A 20,681-nucleotide genomic window follows, 5' to 3' on the forward strand; every position below is an offset into this window, starting at 1 on the left:
GAGTAAGGAGTTCCTGTAGATAATGCGGGGCCAGACCATTGAGGGATTTATACGTCAGGAGAAGTATTTTATAATCTATACGAAATCTAACAGGTAGCCAGTGTAGGGATGAAAGAATAGGTGTAATGTGATCGAACTTTCTAGCTCTGGTAAGCACTCTTGCGGCTGCATTCTGAACTAGCTGGAGTTTATGGAGTCATTTATGTGGACTTCCAGCCAACAACGCGTTGCAGTAGTCCAGCCTGGAGGTTATGAATGCATGTACCAGCTTCTCAGCATCTTCCAGAGAGAGGACCTCACTGCGCCGGGCGGACGTGTCGTTGGTACCCACATGCAGGATGACGGTGCCGGGGTCCCCGCGATGCCGAAGCACCGTAGGAAGCCGCCGGGCGACGTCCAGGACCCGAGCTCCTGGAAAACACGACACTGCAGCATTACTCTTAGCGTTAGACACCTTTAAATGCCTAACAATGGAATCTCCGACAATGAGGGTACTGCCCTTATCTGTTTTCCTCGGGGCTGGGGGAGGTGAAGGAGGCGACGGCGACGAGCTGAGGACCTCAAACCGGTTTGCGGAGGCAAAATCAGGCTGAGAAGGTAGGGGGGAAACCCGCTTTCCTCGGCCGCGCTGCCGCTCCCAGGCCCCTCCCGGAGCGGGGGTGAAGCAAACGACCGCCGGGGTCCGCCGCGTCGCGGGATTCCTCCAGCCTCGTCCTCTGCCTGTGGAGCTCCGACTGCCTCTCGAGCAGGCGGTGGATCTGCTGATCCAGACGGACGAGCTCCTCGCTGAGTGTCAGGAGAGCACGATCCTCCGCACACGCCATTACCTCGAAGTAAGCACAAAACACACAAAAAACAACGGCAGAAATCGATAAATAACACAAAAATAATGGCTACCTGAGGGATTTTATAAGTTTAGGAAGGTTATAAGACGGTTAAAAGTTAATAAGTAGTAGAAAACGTAAACAAATAGCTAAAACAGAGAGGAGCTAAACAAACAGCAAGCAGGTACGCAGGCCGGAAGTTGCGTCACTCACCGCGTCAAGCAGGATATACACACACTTCCTAGATTAAAAGTGTTTTTAGAGCTTTCTGTGTGTATATTTGTAAAGAATAAACACATACTGTTCTGTTTAATTAACAATTTTTTAAATGAACAAACTCCTCCCATTTAGCCTCCGCAGTTGAGGTGAGACAGGTGTGGTCTACAGTAGTGCTGACTGTACATGCATTTATGATGCTCTACAATATAAACAGTAGTTTATTGTATTACTATGTTTAAACTGCCAATACAAATCTGACATATGTTTTTTTTATATCTATGTAGTATCCAGATTGATTTTTGATAGTCTGAACAGCCAGAAACCTGATTGGATCCAAAAAATGGCATCTAAACCACGTTTTTGAAGGCGGTTTAAAATCTGATTTTATTCAAATTTGTGAAATGTGGGGGTCTAAAAAGAGCGGCAAGGATTACTTACTGACACAGACCTCCATATATATGGATAATGCATGCATACATACACACCCTGCTAGGATATGGTGAGAAAAACAGTGAAACGTTTTGGTAATACTATAGCAACCACCAAGTAACCCCATAGCAACCACCTAGCAGCACCTTAACACCCACACAGGAAGTGTCCACCTCATTATCCAGTTCCAGTTTGTCTTTCATCTTATAGCAACAAGTAAGTCAAGCTTAATCTTAATTTTTATGAATAAATTGATTAGGAAACTGTCCTCGTCTGATTATATTTATTAATTTGGAAAAGGTTTACTTGTGGACTCAAAAAAATCCAAGATCTTTACACTCAGTTTCTGTGGAATTTGCTCTCTCTCTGTGTTTCTTTATTATTTGAAGTTTGGAGCTACAAATTAGAGTTTTATTCGAACTGACGTCACGTTTGGGTTGAGTTTGGACTCAAATCTTTACTCCATAGATTGGATTGAACTTGATTTGTGAAGTTCTTGGCCTGTGTTGAGGTTATGGATGGAATTTTTACTTCTTTCAGGCCTAATTAAAGCTCTGCTCCTCTTTTCTGCAAAAAAATGCTCTACAGATCATTAGAACGAATTCCAGTCTATTAGCGTGTGAGGCTAAATTGTTGTTACTGATTTTCTCTTCTCTTCTCTGCTGACATAATTGTCCCATTGGGTCTGTCCTCTTCTGCACTGTTTGGAATTTTTTCTACTGAAGAGTTGAACTGTTCTGAGCTTGAAGTATAACTGTTTTAATGGCTTTTCAACAAGAATTATACAAAAAAAAATCTTGGAACTGAACCCAACTCCTGACAATTAAAACAGCCGAACACCATGATCATTATCCCCCCTCTACCAAACTTTTATAAGTGTTTATAAATAAGTGTAAGATTATCGTCTTATTTTAGGAATAATGCTTTTAAAATAAGGTGAACATTTTAAATGAGACAGATGTCAAATTAGTGCTTTTTTCCTGATTTTTAAATCTTACTCGGCTCATTTTGAGACTTTTGAAGAATTAATGTACACTGTCCCTGTTAAATAAACTATTAAATAAAATAAATAAAAAACACTGATAATAGATAATAAATAATAAAAATAATAAAAAATAAATAAACAGTGTAGATTTTTTTTTGTTGCTAAAAACAGTTTCAAATATTTATTGTGCTCTAAAACCAGGTGTTTTAGTTTTATTGTCCAACCCCTGTATATCCCTGACTCTCATGTTCACACTGACAGTACCTGTCGTACTGAACCAGAACCTCTCTGATTGAACTTCTCTAAACAGTATGATGCTTTATATAACTCCAAGAGCCAATCAGAAATAAGCAATGGAATATCTTGACGTTGCACAGCAAAATGGGTTTTCGTGATTGGTTCTGATTTTTTTTTAGAGATAATTAAAAAAGTAATTGCTTGCAATGCATTTGGGGGGGCAAAAACAACATTGGGGGGGAAATGCCCCCCCCCCCAGCCCTGTGTAAAACAGAGGGTTAGGTCTGAGTTGTGAGGATAAGGGATTTTTTTTTACTCAGCAGTCGGGAATATATGCTGCACGCTGTAGACGTTTGAAGGCAGTAATTGAAGAAATCTCGCTGCGTCTGTCGTCGCTGTTTGTTCCATTCGCCCTGGTTAATTCCAGACGCCGCGTTTCTCCAGTATACCGGAAAATGAGTCTTGTCACTCAGGTTGACGTTTTCTTCTTTTCTGCGCTTCATCATTACTGCAGCTGCTCATTTCCAGTCTTTCTGAACCGAGAGGAAAGCGGTCAGAGAGGCTGAGTGATATTTATAAAGGGCGAGATGAGTCGTAAGCGACGTTTGCGGACGTACGAGACCCGCGGAGCACGGTAATGAGCGCCAGCGTGTCACTCGGCCGTCCGACTCGCCCTGATTTATTTCTGGGATAGACTTTAGGCTACAAATATCATTAGCAGCTTAAACCAGTAATTGTGCTTCTGATTTTTCTCTTTTTTACGATGACTCCTGACAGTAGCGGCGCAAACGACAGTTCGGCGTTACGCTAGGCTAGCTTGTTTGGTCAGTGTGGCTTTAATTTGATTGGTTATCTCGCAATGTAGTACTGAGGTAGAGTGCAGGAAACAGTTTTACGCACCTAAACACGTTGTTTTAAACATGTTTATCTCGAAAACGCATGTTTTTAATACTAGAAAAATGCAGGTAAACATGCAAAATGATTGTATTTGCATGATAAATGAAGAAAAAGCATGGCTATTCTAGATTTTGTCCATCAAATGATATTTTTTTTGTCGAGTTCGATGGTTTAGCTGGTCTCCAAGCAGCATAAGTAACCTGTCTATATCTTTTTGTATACTACACTGCAAAAAAACAAAAGACAAATTTGAAGTAAATTGAGACATATTCTTATATCCAGCATAAAAACTCTCACGATGAGTCATGGAAGACTTAAAACTAGGAAAAATCACTGATTTTATATCTTAATTTAGGACACAAGTATACAAATATCTTGACTGGTGGCATTTTGTGCTTAATTTGAGTTCAGATTACTTAATCAGATTAAATAATTTTCACCTTATTTTAAATCATAGGCTAATTCCTGAAATAAAAAAAAAAAATAATGCTTCGTAAGACAAAAAAAAATGAAAAAATAAGATTAATTGCCTTAAAATTAGATGTTTTTACTTAGCATTGTAAGTGGACTATTATTTTTCCTTTTTTATTTAGATATAAGCATATATTTTAATATAAGCATATATCTAAATTTTACATATATTGTCCAGTTTTTGCCATTTTGTCATTTTTTAATTGTCAAAATTCAGCAGAATTTTTATAATTTACCAGAATGACTCCGTGCTAGGGAGCTAACTTTCTTCATTTCCACCTTAAGTGCAGCAGCCTCAGTAACAGCTGTGCCACTATTTAAGGTGGATTTAGACAATACAGCCAGCCAGCTAGCTAGGTAGCTACTAGTACCAGATGAACTACTAGTAAAGCATTAAAACTATACATTAAATTATGCTAATATTGAGTAGAGGTTATCACATGCGAAAAGGTAATCATAAAAATGAACTTTAACCTGCCGTTTTTGGCTCTCTGCCAGCTACCTTTTATAATTGGTATATAGCAGCTCTCTGCATTGAACTTTCAGGGATTTGCTGCCACCACTGCTGAAACAAATACTAACATTAGAGGAAACAACCAAACAAACAATATATTGCAATATCACTTAGTTAATGAGTCATTGGTTGACATAAAAAAAAATGTATTATTTTTATTTTTTGGCAGAAGGTTTTTTAGATGCCAAATATTTTTGGTTGCCAAATATTCAGCGCATCGCCACTTTTTACCTGTATTATTTGTTACAGGTGTCTAAAATTTTGCACAGTACTGTATTGGCTCGGCTCCTCCACTGGTGGACGGGTTCAGTTATACTGCAGAGTGGCTGAAAAATAAGATTGATGGTTGGGATAATCAGCGGAAACGATGTGTGTGTGTGTGTGTGTGTGTGTGTGTGTGTGGGTGTGTGTGTGTGGGTGTGTGTGTGTGTGTGCGTGTGTGTGAGAACAGGTGTGACCCGGCGGATTGAGTAACACACCTTCTCCACACAGACCTGTCAGCATCCCGGCGTTCCCGCCCGTCACTCACCGTCGCCGGGGCTGCCACCTCCTTTGTTGGCATGGCAACAGACTGTGGCAGGGGGCGGAGTGTGTTCTTTTGTCTGGGTTTGTGTTGTTGTTAAGGTGTGACAGGAGATCACTGAGGTGGCACCCGGCAGACAAGCTGCCAACAACAAGTGCTGACTTTTTGCGTTACTGTGTGTGTAAATGTGTGTGTTTGTGTAAATGTATGTTTGTGTTAATTTGTGTATGTATCAGTGTGAATGTGTGTGTGTGTGTGTGTGTGTTTGCATTACTGTGTGTATATTTGTATTACTGTGTTTGTATTATTATTGTGTGTGTGTGCCTGTGTGTGTTTGTATTATTGTGTGTGTGTGTGTGTCTGTGTGTGTGTATTACTGTTTGTATTATTGTGTGTGTGTGCCTGTGTGTGTGTGTGTGTTTGCATTACTGTGTGTGTTTGCATTACTTTTTGTGTGTGCGTATTACTGTGTGTGTGTGTGTGTGTATCAGTGTCAGTGTGTGTTTTGTATTACTGTGTGGGTTATTTTGTGGCCTCTTGGATGAGTTTGCCATGCCCTTTTGGAGTAATTGCAGTCGGCTGGTCACTCCTGGGAAGGTTCACCAGTGTTTCATGTTTCTTCTATGTTCTCTGTAGCTTTAGAAATTACTTTATAACCTTTTCGGGATGGGATTATTTTCTTAGGGGGTTCTGGGGTAATTTTCCTTCCCGTGATTTTATTTCTGTCCAGAACCATCATGTACGTGTTTTTCTCAGACGTCCTCAGGCTAAATTATCTATTGTTTTTCTCTGAACTCCGGTAATTTTAGTCCCGTCCGGACGCACATCTCTTTTCGTTGATTTTCGTCTCCTCGCGTTTAATAAAACAGCTTTTTGTCCACTTCCGCGCACCATAATTACTGTACACTTTGGGCGCTTGTGCGTTTCCATGGAGAACCCTTGTTAAAAAAACACAACGGCGAGTGGAAATGGAGGAGCTACTGAACTCTGATATCATGTGACAAAGAAAAAAGCCTTAAAAACCCTAAAAACTCACTGGTCCTCCTGTTTTTTAATTTGCAGTCCGGATGCAGGAGTTTTATCACTCAGTAGAAGTGGATAGGGCTTTAGTGTGTGTATATAGATGTAAGTGAGTGAATGAACCCGGCCCTTTGAGACTGGTGACAAATTGCAGGTCGCGTGGTGTCTCGCGATGTCGCTCGGTGTCGCGTGTTGTCACCGCGGTGACGGGTGTTTGTATGCGCTGACAGGGCGAGGCGGGGCGAACGATGCCGTCGCTGCGTTGACGACATACATCACCCACATGAAACGCCGTCACCGCGCCTCTGTTAGCCATCAATCAGGCCGGCGCGGCGCAGGATGGCAGTTTCAAACGCTCCCTCGCTCTCTCTCTCACTCAGTCAGAAACTTCTATCCATCTCTATCGCTGTCTCTTTCTGTCTTCTGATTGCCATCCTCTCATCACTCTTAAGCTTTCATCCCTCTTCATCTATCGCCTTCCATCTCGCGCCTTTATTTTTTATTTTTTCCTGATTTCCATCTCTTTCTCAAACCCTTCCATCTGTCTCTCTCCTTCTGTCACTCTTTCAGACGCTCTATCTCTCTCTTTTTCCCTTTCTGTCTGACTGTATCTCTCTCTCTCTCTGTATCTGCAGCTTTCACGTGTTTCACGCTGACGGAGATGAATGGTTGAGTTCAGATATAAAAAGCAGAGCTCTCGTTTTTACGATATTAAAAAGGAACGTGGATCAATAAACAGTATGAGCAGAATCCATTAAATTCAATATACGTGTGTAATTTACTGTACGTGATTAAGAATTGTCACTTCAGAGGACTGCTTGGTAACACCTACAGTGGCTTGCTTGCATAAGTATTCATACCCCTTGAGCATTTTCAGATTTTGTCACTTTACAACCACGGACTTAAATGTATTTCATTGAGATTGTAATAGAGTAAGTGATAGACAAACACAAAGTAGCACATAATTGTGAAGTGGAATGCACAGGATACATGGTTTTCAAAATTTTAATAAAATAAAAAAAATATATATATATATCTGTTTAAACTAGAAAAAAGTGTGATGTGCAAAAGACCTTGAAGTACTCAGACCTCCAATATCAATACTTAGTAAAGCCACATTTTGCTAAAATTATTTCTGCCAATTAGGGGTGGGCAGTATTATATCGTATACAATATATCGTGACACAGAAATATCATTATATAAAAAATCCATATCGTGATAATAGGGCTGTTCTGTCTTAAATGTACACTGAAAAAAGAGAATTGTTGGACCAACTTAAAAAAATTACTTCAATTGGTAACACATAAATAAATTAAGTTTTTACAAATTAAGTAAACAAGTTAGATCAACACAATTCCTTTAAGTTAGCTCAACGTAATTATTTGATTACTTTCAAGTTGACAGTTTTCATTATCTCAACTTAAATTTAAGGCAAATCAACTTAAATTATCCAGTTTATCCAACTTAATTACGTGCTTCATAATTTTAAAGTACAATGTAAAACATTTCAAGTTGTTTAAACTCAGCAATATAAGTTCTCCTGCTGCCTTAAAAGGCTGAGTTAACTCAATGTGGTATTCTCAACATATTTGGTATATTATTATTTAACTGCAAATACTGACAGTATAATACTGGAGTAAACTCAGCAAAGAGTGAACTCTGTAGCTCAAAGCCAGCATACTGTGATCACTAGAAACACAGAATAACGTTAATGTGCTCTTACAGCCCACAAACACTGAGGCCTGGCAATCAAATTATATTATATTATTGCACGCCTAGGATAAGGTAGCTTTGGGCAACAGACAACACAAAGATGGTAAGTAAGGAAGAGGCCACACCCAATATGCAGATATATGGTGCCAGGAGCCAATAGGAAAGCTGCATGAACCAACACTCTAGAAAGAGCATTGACACAGGTAGTGACTAAAAGTTGGTTCAAATCACATTTTTTCATTGGTTCAACCAACATTTTTAAGTTTTCAGGTTGAAGTTCTCTGAACTCATTTTATTGAGTTATACTGGCCGATAAGTTCACTCCACTTAATAATATTAGTTTCCACTGACTAAAACACAGAATCACTTTTTAGAGTGTAGTCTATTATTTACTGTGAAGCTTTAGGTGTATTTAGTGTATAATTGTTTTAGTTTGCAGTTTATATGCATGCACTAAATATTCTGCAATATTATTTGCTGCATTATATTATTTTATGCTAAATTATTTATTTTGCCACATTATGATTATACTGTTATACTATTATACTATATTCCTGAAATTAATTAATTATTTTTCTGTTTTTCTATATCGCCAAGTATATCGTTATCACAAAAATACCCTGAAATATCGTGATATTATTTTAGAGCCATATCGCCCACCCCTACTGCCAACTATCATATTTGTGCATCTAGAGACTGAGATTCTATAGTTTACATGTGGACAGATTCTCCTGATCCACCTGAGCTGTGGATCTCTGCAGCTCCTCCAGAGTGACCATGAACCTCTTGGCTGCTTCTCTGGTCAGTTCTCTCTCTCTCTCTCTGTCTCTCTCTCTCTCTCTATATATATATATATATATATATATATATATATATATATATATATATATATATATATATATATATATATATATATATTTTTTTTTTTTTTTATTATTATTTTTTTTAGTAAGTAAAACTTTAAAACTGAGCTTTTTAAAATCATTTTGGTCTTTTTAAATGAGCGAAATCTGTTCGTAATGATGCTGATTAACATTGCAACACTGAAGAAGCACAGGGCTTTTATTTAAATAAAATGTTTTCTTATTTTATTTTTTTTTTATAAAGAACAGCTGCACACAGCACTGCAAGTCAAATGCGTGATGCAGACAGGTGAAGTATGTATGTACCAACACAGAATAGCACATAATTATGAAGTGAAATGCACAGGATACTTGATTTTCAAAAGTTTATTGAAACAAAAATCAGTAAAAATTAAAAAAGGGTGATGTGCAAAAGTACTCAGACCCCCAATATCAATACTTAGTAGAGACATTATTTGCTGCAAGTCTTTGGGGTATGCCTCTACCAGCTTTTTGCATTTAGAGACTGAGATCCTATAGTTTACATGTGGACAGATTCTCCTGATCCACCTGAGCTGTGGATCTCTGCAGCTCCTCCAGAGTGATCATGGGCCTCTTAGCTGCCTCTCTGATCAGTGCTTTTCTTGCTGAATCTGTCAGTTTGGGTGGACCATGGCTATGTCTTGGTAGGTTTGTAGAAACAGCTGTAGAATACTTTTTCAGGTTCATTTTTTGGATAATTGATTGAACAGCGCTATTTTGGATTCTCTTGTGAGTTCCTTGCTCTTCATGATGCAGTTTCTTCACTAGTGTTTTCTAACAAACCACTGAGGCCTTTACAAAACAGGTGTATTTATACTGAGACTAAATTACGCACAGCTGGATTAACTCTGAATCGGGGGCTGAACACTTTTGCGTCTTATACTTTTCGTTTTTTAATTTGATTTATTAGATTTTTTATGTGCTTCTTTGTTTTGGTTTATCACTTAAAATTACTTAAAAGTCTGTGGTTGTAAGGCGTGAAAATTTTAAAACTTTTGCAAGCCACTGTAGGTGTAATTTAATATAATATTGATATGTCTGGAGAGTTTTGGGTAAACATTTATCACATATACATGTTTCAGGCATCAGACAGCATAACTATTTCCTGTAATAGTTTCTGAGAGGCAGCTTTAGATGCATTACGCTTTATTATATATTATTTCCCCCGCACTCCACACAACTTTGACTCTAACAGTAAGTTAGAATAACACGTTTTACAACAGAGTGATCTGAATGACTGTGTTTACACCGTAAATCTGTGGAAATTGTCCTTAAACTCCGGCGTTTTCTCAATTTAATGTGTGATGTTTGCTCAGCGGGGACAGTCATTCCAATGCATTTTCAATGTACTCAAGGAACAGAAAACTCAATATAAATTGATTTAAAACACTTTTCATAGAGAGCTGGGTGGCAGAACTTTTCATGAACCTTCTGTTCTGTTTAACTCTATAGAACAAGTGATTTTCCTGGGTCAGATTGACCTGGTACATGTTTAACCAATCATTTTTATTTTCATTAATATTATTTTAATTGGATCAGAGGATAAAACCCACTCAGTAACTCCAGACAGTGCTTATTTAATGTTTTTTTCATTCATTTTAAAATGTCTAGTTGTGTCTCTAGTAAGAATGAATGCTCTGTGAGTTGTTGTTTTGTGAAAAAAAAAATGCTCTGGTGATCCGGTATAACACTGCTTTAGTCCGGTGGAGGAGTGAACGGGGAGAAACGATAGGATTTTGGCTCTTGCTCATAAATATCCGTAGATGCAAACATGTCACCTCTGATTGGCTAACAGCACGGTGAGTCAGCAAGATGGACAACAGTTAGAAAATAAAGTTTTAAAATAAAGACATTTTTACACTAATAACAGTCTTTGCAATGTTATATGTTATTTTACAACATGCAATGTAATGTAATTATGCCCTGCTAAGTGCAGGTCAGCCACTGACCTAGTCTTAGAGTCTCTGTAAAACAAAAAATCCACCGGAGATCCTATTTAAACCTATAGTTACTTTAACACAGAGGTGGGTAGTCCAGGTCCAGAAAGTAAAAATCCATCCCGGGGTTTTTGTTAGCTGAGCTGCAGCAGAGCTTGAGGTGGATTTCCATTTACAGTACCAGACAAAAGTTTGGACACACTTTCTCTTTCTTGAAACACTCCATTCCACTATTCCTACAGGACGATATATATACACCGATGCATCATTAGACCTGATGGGATGCTATAGAATGCAGTCCGTTATTGTTAGGCTTGTATTTAACTGTCGATTGGTGCAAGGTCTGTGGGGGCATGTCGGTGTGTTTTTTTTTTTTTTTTTTGCTATCGTAACCACGGGAAAAGTACAACTTTCCTGTCTCAAAAAAGGGGGTGTAAAGTTAAATAAACCAATCAGAGTGTCTCTTGCTCATCATTCCCTTTAAGAGCCAGGTGAGCTCTGACTTTGGCAGATTGCTATTTTAACGGTGCAGCTACCTGGACGTGTCCAACCAACGCTTCTCAGAAGAGGAAACTGAGCTGCTTATCGTTGATGTAAAAGTTGCATAGCTTCCCGCAGGTATGCGTTAAAGACCATTCTCTGCCAAGATAGCGATGAACGTCTGACTGTTGACTGTCTCTGTCTAGGTTGTATTCAGTCAGTGGAGCTCCTGTGTTTTATGTTACCAAGATAATGAAAGCAATACTTTAGAAAGCACTGTTGCTATTTAAACGAGTCAGATAGAGCTCTAAATATTGAATCATTTATTGTTCCTTGTAAGTTTTATTTCTTTTTCTTTTGCATGTTCCTTCTTTGTAAATTGCATTGCAATCCCACTCTTCCTTCTGATGCATTTTTTTTTTTCTTTTTATTTTGACAATGAGTGCATTTTATTTTGTAGAGTGTTGGTAATCTCCGAGGCCTGGCGTACAAAAATTCCATCTCGCAGAACTCATCCATCACTCATTTTCCGACTACAAACCCCTTGCTTTACAATCTCACAACTCGCAGTTCTGCAGAGGAATCTTTTTTTTTTTTTTTTTTTTTTAGTTTTTTTTTTTTAGTTTTTTTTAGACTCTTTTTTTGGATGGTGCTGGCAGAATTGACTTCCCCAGCATCACTCGAACCCTCAGCCCCTCTCCGCATCCTGACCCGCAATCCACAGATCACGCCAGCAGTCCATCAGTGCCCCCCTCCGCTCTTGACCTTTATCAGCGATGATGGACTATCTCGCTCTTCCTCGGATAAAGAAGAAGAAGAAATGCGCTCGCCGCTGTCCTCCTCAACACGAGCTGCCAGCGCCGGAGGAGTGAAATCTTTCAGGGCTGAATGAGAACAAATGGAGGGCAGTAGGTGAGGGAGTTTATCGCGGTTAGTCTCGATTTTTTTTTGTGCGTTTTTTTTTTTGTTTGTTTTTTTTTTGCATCCATCCAAAATCTCACCTTGTGTTCTCAGCTTAATTACTCAGGAATCCCTTGACACATAAACGTAATCCATATATGGTTAGAAAGGGCATCCCAGTGCAGTAAAGCTAAATCTACAAGAAACCCATTGAGAAAAACACACCTAAAAAAGTGAAAAAAATCTCCTTCCCCAACCAATATTATTTACCTTTAGTGCTTCAAACATATTTATATGATGTTTCATATAAACCAAATAATATCAGTGTCAGTATCAAAAGTGTCCACAGAAAAAGTGTGAAAATACCTGCTTTATTCAAACTAAAGCTAGGTATGGTGTGCGCACTACTTTATATAGTTTTTAATATTTTTACTTGCACATTTTTAGTAAGTAGTTATTTTGCACTAAACATTTTTTTTTTATTTAGACTAATAAAAAGTTTACATTTTTGAATATACTGTAGTTTTCTTTGTATGTCCTGATTAAAATACTGAAAGGTATAGGCTGCTCTGAGTGTCAGGTTTTTAGTATCTACATGTATCCTAGAGGTGTGATTATTGATTATCAAGATAGATAAATCCGCCTGATGCTGTTTCTCCATGTATTTTATTAAAGTAATAATTAATAAGCCATGTAATGAACTCAAATCATCAATATTCTTATGCTTTCAACTCATAAACACTCTAGTCTAATAATTTTTTAAAATATATCTTAGGTGTGAATATATTTAAAGTCTATACATTTAAAAATAATAAAAAAAAAACAAAAACAAAAAAAAAACAGATCAAAACATGATCAGTTCCAGGAAAATATAACAATTCTGCTTCCTTTTACATTTTAAATGATTATATTTTGAGCAGCCGTATGTCTTCTGGAGTAAAAGAGATCAGGGCATGTGTCTGTCTGATATAATTACTGTGTTATAAGACCTGAAAGAAGAGGAACTGACAACAAAAACTTAGAAAAAAAAACACCAAAACAGCCTAGAGTTCAAAGGGTTAACGTGGCAGAAAAGGGAAGCCGGTGCTTGAAATCCTGGAAAATGCTTGAATTTTAACATTCTGTTTTCCAGGCCTGGAAAGTGCTGGAATTTTGGAGAAAGTGCTTAAAAAATGCTTGAAATTCTAACTACATTTACATTACAATAAATAACGCTGACTAAATGAGTTCGCTTGAATAAAACATTGCAGAGCATAAAATATATAAAAAGAGCTTTAATTTCTTCTCCTTCTCCTTCTGCTGTTACCAAAGAGAATTCAGATTGTGTTTAAGTAAATATAATACCATCTCTTTCAGTGTGACAAAAGCAAATCAAAAATTGAGTATATGTATTTATAAATGCTCTCAACTCATCCCTGAATTTTACGTACTACAGTAACTCAATCAGCTAAATCAAATGAATAGGGTAAACATGCAGAACATGAAGAACATTGATTGGTATTTAAATTGCGTGAAACTGACGCCAATAAATCCATAATTCCTCCTTTGTACTTATTTGAGTGATTATACTGATTATGGCTGAATCGCAGTTTTGAGAGATCACCATTATCATTAATTTACCACAGCTGAAAGGTGCTGGAAAAACGTAAAAATGGGTCTTGAAAGTTGCTTAAAATGCTTGTATTTTACCTTGTAAAAGGTGTATGAACCCTGTGGAGGAGGAACGGCTCAGCAGGGGAAGGACTTGGTGGCGGAACTTGTTGTTTGTGTAGTTATTTTTATTTATTTTTATTTATTTATGTATTTGGAGGGTGGCACGATAAGCTGGAGCCCCCATGCCTGGGCATTTGTTCGGCTCTGTGGGCGACTACATTTCCACCCAATTATCTGAACTTTCCACTACTTACATTTGAATAAAAAAAAAAAATAGCCTCGTTACTCCTATGTTTTTCTTTTTTTTATTAGACCTCAAATAATGCAAAGAAAACAAGTTCATATTCATAAAGTTTTAAGAGTTCAGAAATCAGTATTTGGCGGAATAACCCTGGTTGGTTTTTAATCACAGTTTTTTTCATGCATCTTGGCATCATGTTCTCCTCCACCAGTCTTACACACTGCTTTTGGATAACTTTATGCTGCTTTACTCCTGGTGCAGAAATTCAAGCAGTTCAGTTTGGTGGTTTGATGGTTTGTGATCATCCATCTTCCTCTTGATTATTTTCCAGATTTTTATTTTTTATTTGGTAAAATCAAAGAAAATCATAATTTTTAAGTGCTCTCTAATTTTTTTTCCCCAGAGCTGTATAAATAAGTTGATGCAAACTTGATGTGAAAATGAAAAGAATGTAGAGGAAGTAGAATCAAATGTACAATAAGCAACCATGCAACTAAGAAAGGTGCATACATGGAAAAGCAGTGCAAAAGACAAAGACTGAGTTAAATAGAGAAAAAAAATAAATAAATGTGGTGCATGTAAACAAATGCCTGAAGTGAACAATGTGCAATCGAGTGGGATAAATTGATACTCCAGAGAAGGCCACAGTATTAGTTGAACAGAGACTATTAAACCTGATGCAATCGAGATGCAAACCAGCAGGTTACAGTTTCCTGTACAGAACATAAAAGGGTCTGTTTCCCCAACAGGGCTTAGGTTTAATTGTAGACAATGTTTTCTTTTCTTTTCTTGAACAATTTCCATTCAACGTGCTTTGTAGTTCAAGACTAGGCTTAATCCCTGTCTGGGAAACTGAGAAATGATCTTTAAAGTTCTGTTTTTAAGTCATTTTAAGCAGTTCTGCCTTGTAGATTAATAGTAGAGGGTGTATCATATCATATCGTATCATATGCAATAATATCATAAACATAAGTTGAATATGGTAAAAAGTATTATACTTTGAAATATGGTGCCATATCACCCACCCCTAATTATCACATCAAGGTACTACTTTTTTCTCTTTCTTTTTTTTTTACTGTTTTTAACAAAATAAAAATTCACACTGTTCTTATTTCCCATTATATATCTACTAGAGACAGTATCATTTATTTTACTTTAATCCTGGATATATGGAGATATTTAGAGTGCATTAATATTAGTATCATGACATTCTGGATCATTGACTTCTTTTACAAATCTGATTAAAAATATTGTATTGTTTAATATCTCAGTTAGGGGTGTGCCAGATCATATTATGTACAATAGTAAAATTTAATTTTAATTTTCTTGCAGTAGTGTATTCTTGATATATATATATATATATATATATATATATATATATATATATATATATATATATATATATATATATATATATATATAAAATCAATCTTATTTTTTTTTAGATCAGCATATTGTCATATCACCAAGAGTATCAGTATCGCTAAAATACCATAAAATATTGTGAAATTAATTTAGGGCCGCAAATAGTGACGTGAACAATGTCAGCAACCAATAGGAGAAGAGCTACAGGAAGCAACAAGGCAATATTATATTACATGACTGTTTAAAATTGCAATCTATTTAAAAAAGAACACATTTTGCTGTTATTATACCTTATATGCTTCTTACTTTAATATGTACAGCCGGTAAAACTGCTCAGTAAACCCAAGAAGCCTCAGAAGATGTTGAACAGAACTTCGCCTTGTTTTTTAATCCAAAAAAAATGGATTGTTCTTCTGTGGCCGAGTCAATCATCTGACCTGGCTCCTGTTGAGCATGAACTTCAGTTGCTGGATACGATTGGGAGGCTGGAGAATCTGCTGAAACCGTCAGAAACTGCAGGTTTTGCTCAGCAGGCCTGAGAATTGCTCAGCAAACACTAAATATATATATTTGAGGTCGTTGCATTCGTCTCGTTTTCCATTTCAAAATGTGGTACCACTTTAAAATGAGGCTCCTTTGTAAAGGGTTTATAAAGAAGCTTGTTAATGGTTATGAATCAAGTTTTAGATGCTTTAAAAACATTAATAAGCACTTATTAACAACACATACATAGAAATAACAACAGTGAATACTTTAAAAAATCACAGTTTAGTTATGTAATATGTTGTTATAGCTAAGTTAATGAAGTTATTAACAAAAAACTTAATGCTGACTGATGGATTAGACAAAATAAGATAACCTACTACGATCTGACGGTTAACAGTAGTATAAACGAATGTGGAATCACTATTTGGTGCGTGTTGTAACCGCTTATTATAACTGGTTTATAGCCTAAGTAATAAACTTTTTAAATAACTCCTTTGTAAACAATTTAAAAGCCCTTCATAAAGGAGCCTAATTTTAAAGGGTTGCCTAAAATTCTCCACACATTCTCTGTTGGGATAAAAATTAGAACTAAAGGCGTTCCTGTCCATTACTCGTAGTCTCTTGTAGTTCCATGTTCATTCTTATGTAATGTGTGCAGCATGTGGTTTAGCGTTGTCTTGTTGAAAAATGCATAGATGTACTTGAGGAAAAAGGTGGTCTTAAGGTTGCATATGTTCCTCTAGGATCTCGGTGAACTTTTCTGCATTAATTCTGCATTACAGACCCTGGCTTTTGGACTTGCAGGCATCGATAGTCAATTTTCCAAAAATGATCGACAATACTGATTAATCTACACTGTACACTGTGTTTCCACTGTGCAGTAATTCACTGGAATACCTCCCTATTCCTTGAATGGTTTAAAGATCTTGTGGGCTGTAGAGCATGATATCGTGTGATATTGTGGGCCATAGCGTTATGTTGTTGAACACTACAGGCTTAGCACACCGAATTATAAGACTCATTATGCGACACTAGGAAGGAACCAGGGTGTCCAACGAGTGCTGGATGTTAATCTACACAGATTTCCTTACTGAAAACTCTTTATTTGGGTGAGTGAAGTTCTTTTGTTTATTTACAGCAAGCTCATATTTCCACATTTCCACTAAGGCTGGGTGCAGCAGCATTAGCATTAGCGGCTAACTGGCTAATGCTGCTCGACACTGAGGAACCTGTGTTATTTGTTTTAATACGGTAGACATGTAAATTACAGTCTGATATACTCCCTTTTGAATGGTAAAAGAGCTAGCGATTTGCACGGTTAGCGGCTAATGCTAATACTGCTCCAGTCACTGTGCTAGACAACTAAGCTGTACCTCAGCTGAGTGCCTTTATTGCTACTTAATACCTGATATGATGCCTGATAATGGTAAAATTCGTATATAAGGAGCACCAGATTATAAGGTACACTGACATTTTTTGGGAAAATTAAAGGATTTTAAGTGTGTCTTATAGTGTCAAAAAAATATATGGCCCACGCCAACCCTGCTAAACACGAGCGAGCATTAACCCCGTCACTGCCTTGTAGGTTATCAGGACACGCAGCGGCAGCAGTAAAGGCGTTTATCCTGCGCTCTTCTGTGTAATAGAGTGTAATGGCTGGTGGATGAGTGGCGCTGAACATATGCTGTTATTTAGTGTTTAAGAATAATTACACACTGGGTCAACAATAAGCCACAGGCAGCGACTCCTGCCGACCATTTGTTTCGTCCTTGACCTTTATTTAAAGTAAATTGCTGCGGCTAATTGAGATTTATTGCGAATGCAGCTTTTGACATATAGGCCTAAAGAGCTTAAAGAGCTCATAAGGGTATCTTACACTAACCTTCTACATCAGACTGCTGTTTATATGCTGTTTACAGATATACCAATTTATTATAACTCTCAGTTTACAGGTGCATCTCAAAAAAATAAAATGTCATCAAAAATGTAATATAATTTAGTAATTCAAATGTGAAACTCAAATATTATATAGATCAGGGGTGTCCAAACTTTTTTTGTTGGGGTCCAGAAGGAGAAATATATGTGCAGTCACGGGCCACAGACTCTGTATAAAAACAAATAATGAAATATACCACTTATAATAATACATTTACTTGATTTACTATCATTTACACAACATTTTACTTCTACGAGACTCACTGGTCTTTTTTGCATACTTTTTGCACACTGCATAATTTGCACACTGTCTTGTTATTTATTATTCTTTGTCTGTATGGTGTTGTATTGTCTGTCTGCTCTTGTTGTGTCTACACTGTGTTTATGTGCACCATGGTCCCTGGAGGAACGTTGTTTCGTTTCACTGTGTACTCTGTATATAGCTGAAATGACAATAAAAACCACTTTGACTTTGACTTCTTTATCTATCTTTGACAGCATTGTGTAAACTAAGATTTTTCAAATTAATGTTTTGTCATAATGTCTCTTAATATTATACTCCTTCATTACGGTGACTAATTACATTTGTAGTGTTTTAGACTCTTTGGCCCATTTTCTACTCTACAACTGAGCACTCTCGCCACTTTTAGACTCTTTGGCTCGTTTTCTGTGCAACAACTGTACAGTCTTGCCACTTTTAGACTCTTTGGTTCATTTTTAATGCTACAACTGCGCACCCTCGCTGCGTTTACACTCTTTGGCTCGTTTTCTGTGCTACAACTGTACAGTCTTGCCACTTTTAGACTCTTTGGTTCATTTTTAATGCTACAACTGCGCACCCTCGCTGCTTTTACACTCTTTGGCTCGTTTTCTGTGCTACAACTGTACAGTCTTGCCACTTTTAGACTCTTTGGTTCATTTTTAATGCTACAACTGCGCACCCTCGCTGCTTTTAGACTCTTTGGCTCGTTTTCTGTGCTACAACTGTACAGTCTTGCCACTTTTACACTATTTTGCCCGTTTTCTGCACTACAACTGTACTCTCTTGCCACTTTTTGACTCTTCTGCCCATTTTCTACTCTACAACTGAGCACTCTCGCCACTTTTAGACTCTTTGGCCTGTTTCCTGACACCCAGCGTTCAATCGTTGAAACTCACATGATAAAAACCTGCTTAATAGCGAGCTAACTTTCATTTTATTTCTAAAATACCTCGTGGGCCACTTAAAATATATATATATATTGGATGTAAGACCTAATAATCAGCAATAAAATAAGTACTTAAAACGCTTAAAATAGATCATTCTGTGTGTAATACGTCTATATATAATAGAGTTTCACATTTTTAACCAAATTGAAATAAAGTAACTTTTCAATGTTATTTTAATTTTTTGAGATGCACTAGAATTTCAAAATATATGCCAGCAGTTTATACTGTATTTCAATGTAAAAAAAAAAAAAAAATATATATATATATATATGTGTGTGTGTATGTGTTGGGATCGGCCTCGCTGCATAATTCGCACGTTTTCACGTTAACGCCCACACTGTACTGTTGCTGCACAAGATGAGTTGATGAGGTGATGATGTGATGTTTGCACCTCTGATTTGTAGGTGTGTGTGTGTGTGGGTGTTCATGTACTGATGGATGTGTGTGTGTATCTGTGTGTGTTACTTTTTTTCCTACAGGTATCGTACGTTTGTGTCGGAAGACGCTGGACCCAATACCCTGGTGGCGACGGTTTTGGCCAAAGACCCGGATGGAGACGGGATCACGTACAAGATCTCCTCAGGAAATGAAGAAGGCAACTTCGTGATTGACAGTCAGAAAGGTGAGCCGGTGCTCCTTCACAATGAAATGAAAAGATGAAAACATTAAAAAAAAATTAAAAATTAAATTTACCCTCATATTTCACAGCAATATTTTTGGTCATACTAAAAGTGGGAGATATGACTCGTGAACGGTGCAATGCTATTTCAGAGTATGGGACAATTGGCCTAGATAAGGATATTTCTGTGTTAATTTTGAGTAAAAAATATATATATTTTTTCTAAATTATTATAGTAATTTCAAGAATTTACTACCATAAACAAAATACATCTTAAGGTGTATTCAGTAGAAATAGAACAGTGTAAATGTTCAGTAGAAAAACAAAAGAAGTGTATAAACTTTTGTCTGTGCATGAAAGAGTATGCATATAAACAGTTAAATAAAACAAATACCTTTACCTTTAATTCTTTACAGTGAAAAAAAAAAAAAAAAAAATATATATATATATATATATATATATATATATTTTATATATAAATATATTAAATATATTATTTAATATTTGATTCAAGTAACACAATATATCTTGGTAGTAAAAACATGAAAACAAAAAAAAAAACAGCACAAATTACCCTCATTTCCACAGTTATTTTTTTATTCCTACGGTTCAGGGTTAAGTTGAACGGGTCCAATTAGTTTCTTAGCAACACTTACTCTCACTTACACCTTATTGTTTTCTACTCTACTTAAAGCTACACAGTAAATTTGCCCGTATTAAATCAACACTTCTACTGTTTAATTTACCTCTCAGTGATGATTTATCACTGGCAAATTTGCTTTAATACTGTATCTCAAAAAACATCCTGAGAATTTTTATTTAGGCAAACTATTAGAACTCTGTCATTCTTTTTATTCTTTTATTTAGATTTGCAGAGACAATATTCTTGGCAATATGAAAATACAAAGTCTTTGCAGATTGAGACCAGAGCCTTTGTTGATCGAGACCCAGGTCTTCTCAGCTCGAGACGCTAGTCTTTGTTGATCGAGACCCCGTTTTTTGCGTAGATTGAGACCCAGGTGCAGATCAAGAACCTGGTCTTGGCAGATTGTGATCCTATTCCCTTTAGTTCGAAACCCTAGTTTTCGTAGAATGAAACCTTATTCTTTGCAGATCGAGACCCTAGGCTCCATAGGTCG

General features: G+C 36.9%; 1 protein-coding gene across 1 annotated transcript in view; it reads left to right on the top strand.

Moving 5' to 3' along the window:
• si:ch211-186j3.6 (neural-cadherin) overlaps window positions 1-20,681 on the top strand; it is a 488,562-nt gene that overhangs the window by 207,034 nt on the left and 260,847 nt on the right. The window contains exon 7 of the mRNA XM_049470897.1: window positions 19,403-19,545. Within this exon, the coding sequence (XP_049326854.1) occupies window positions 19,403-19,545 (143 nt within the window). The remainder of the gene's footprint in view (window positions 1-19,402; window positions 19,546-20,681) is intronic.

Source organism: Astyanax mexicanus, chromosome 23 (genome assembly GCF_023375975.1).
Source record: "Astyanax mexicanus isolate ESR-SI-001 chromosome 23, AstMex3_surface, whole genome shotgun sequence".
NCBI classification, from domain to species: Eukaryota; Metazoa; Chordata; class Actinopteri; order Characiformes; family Acestrorhamphidae; genus Astyanax; species Astyanax mexicanus.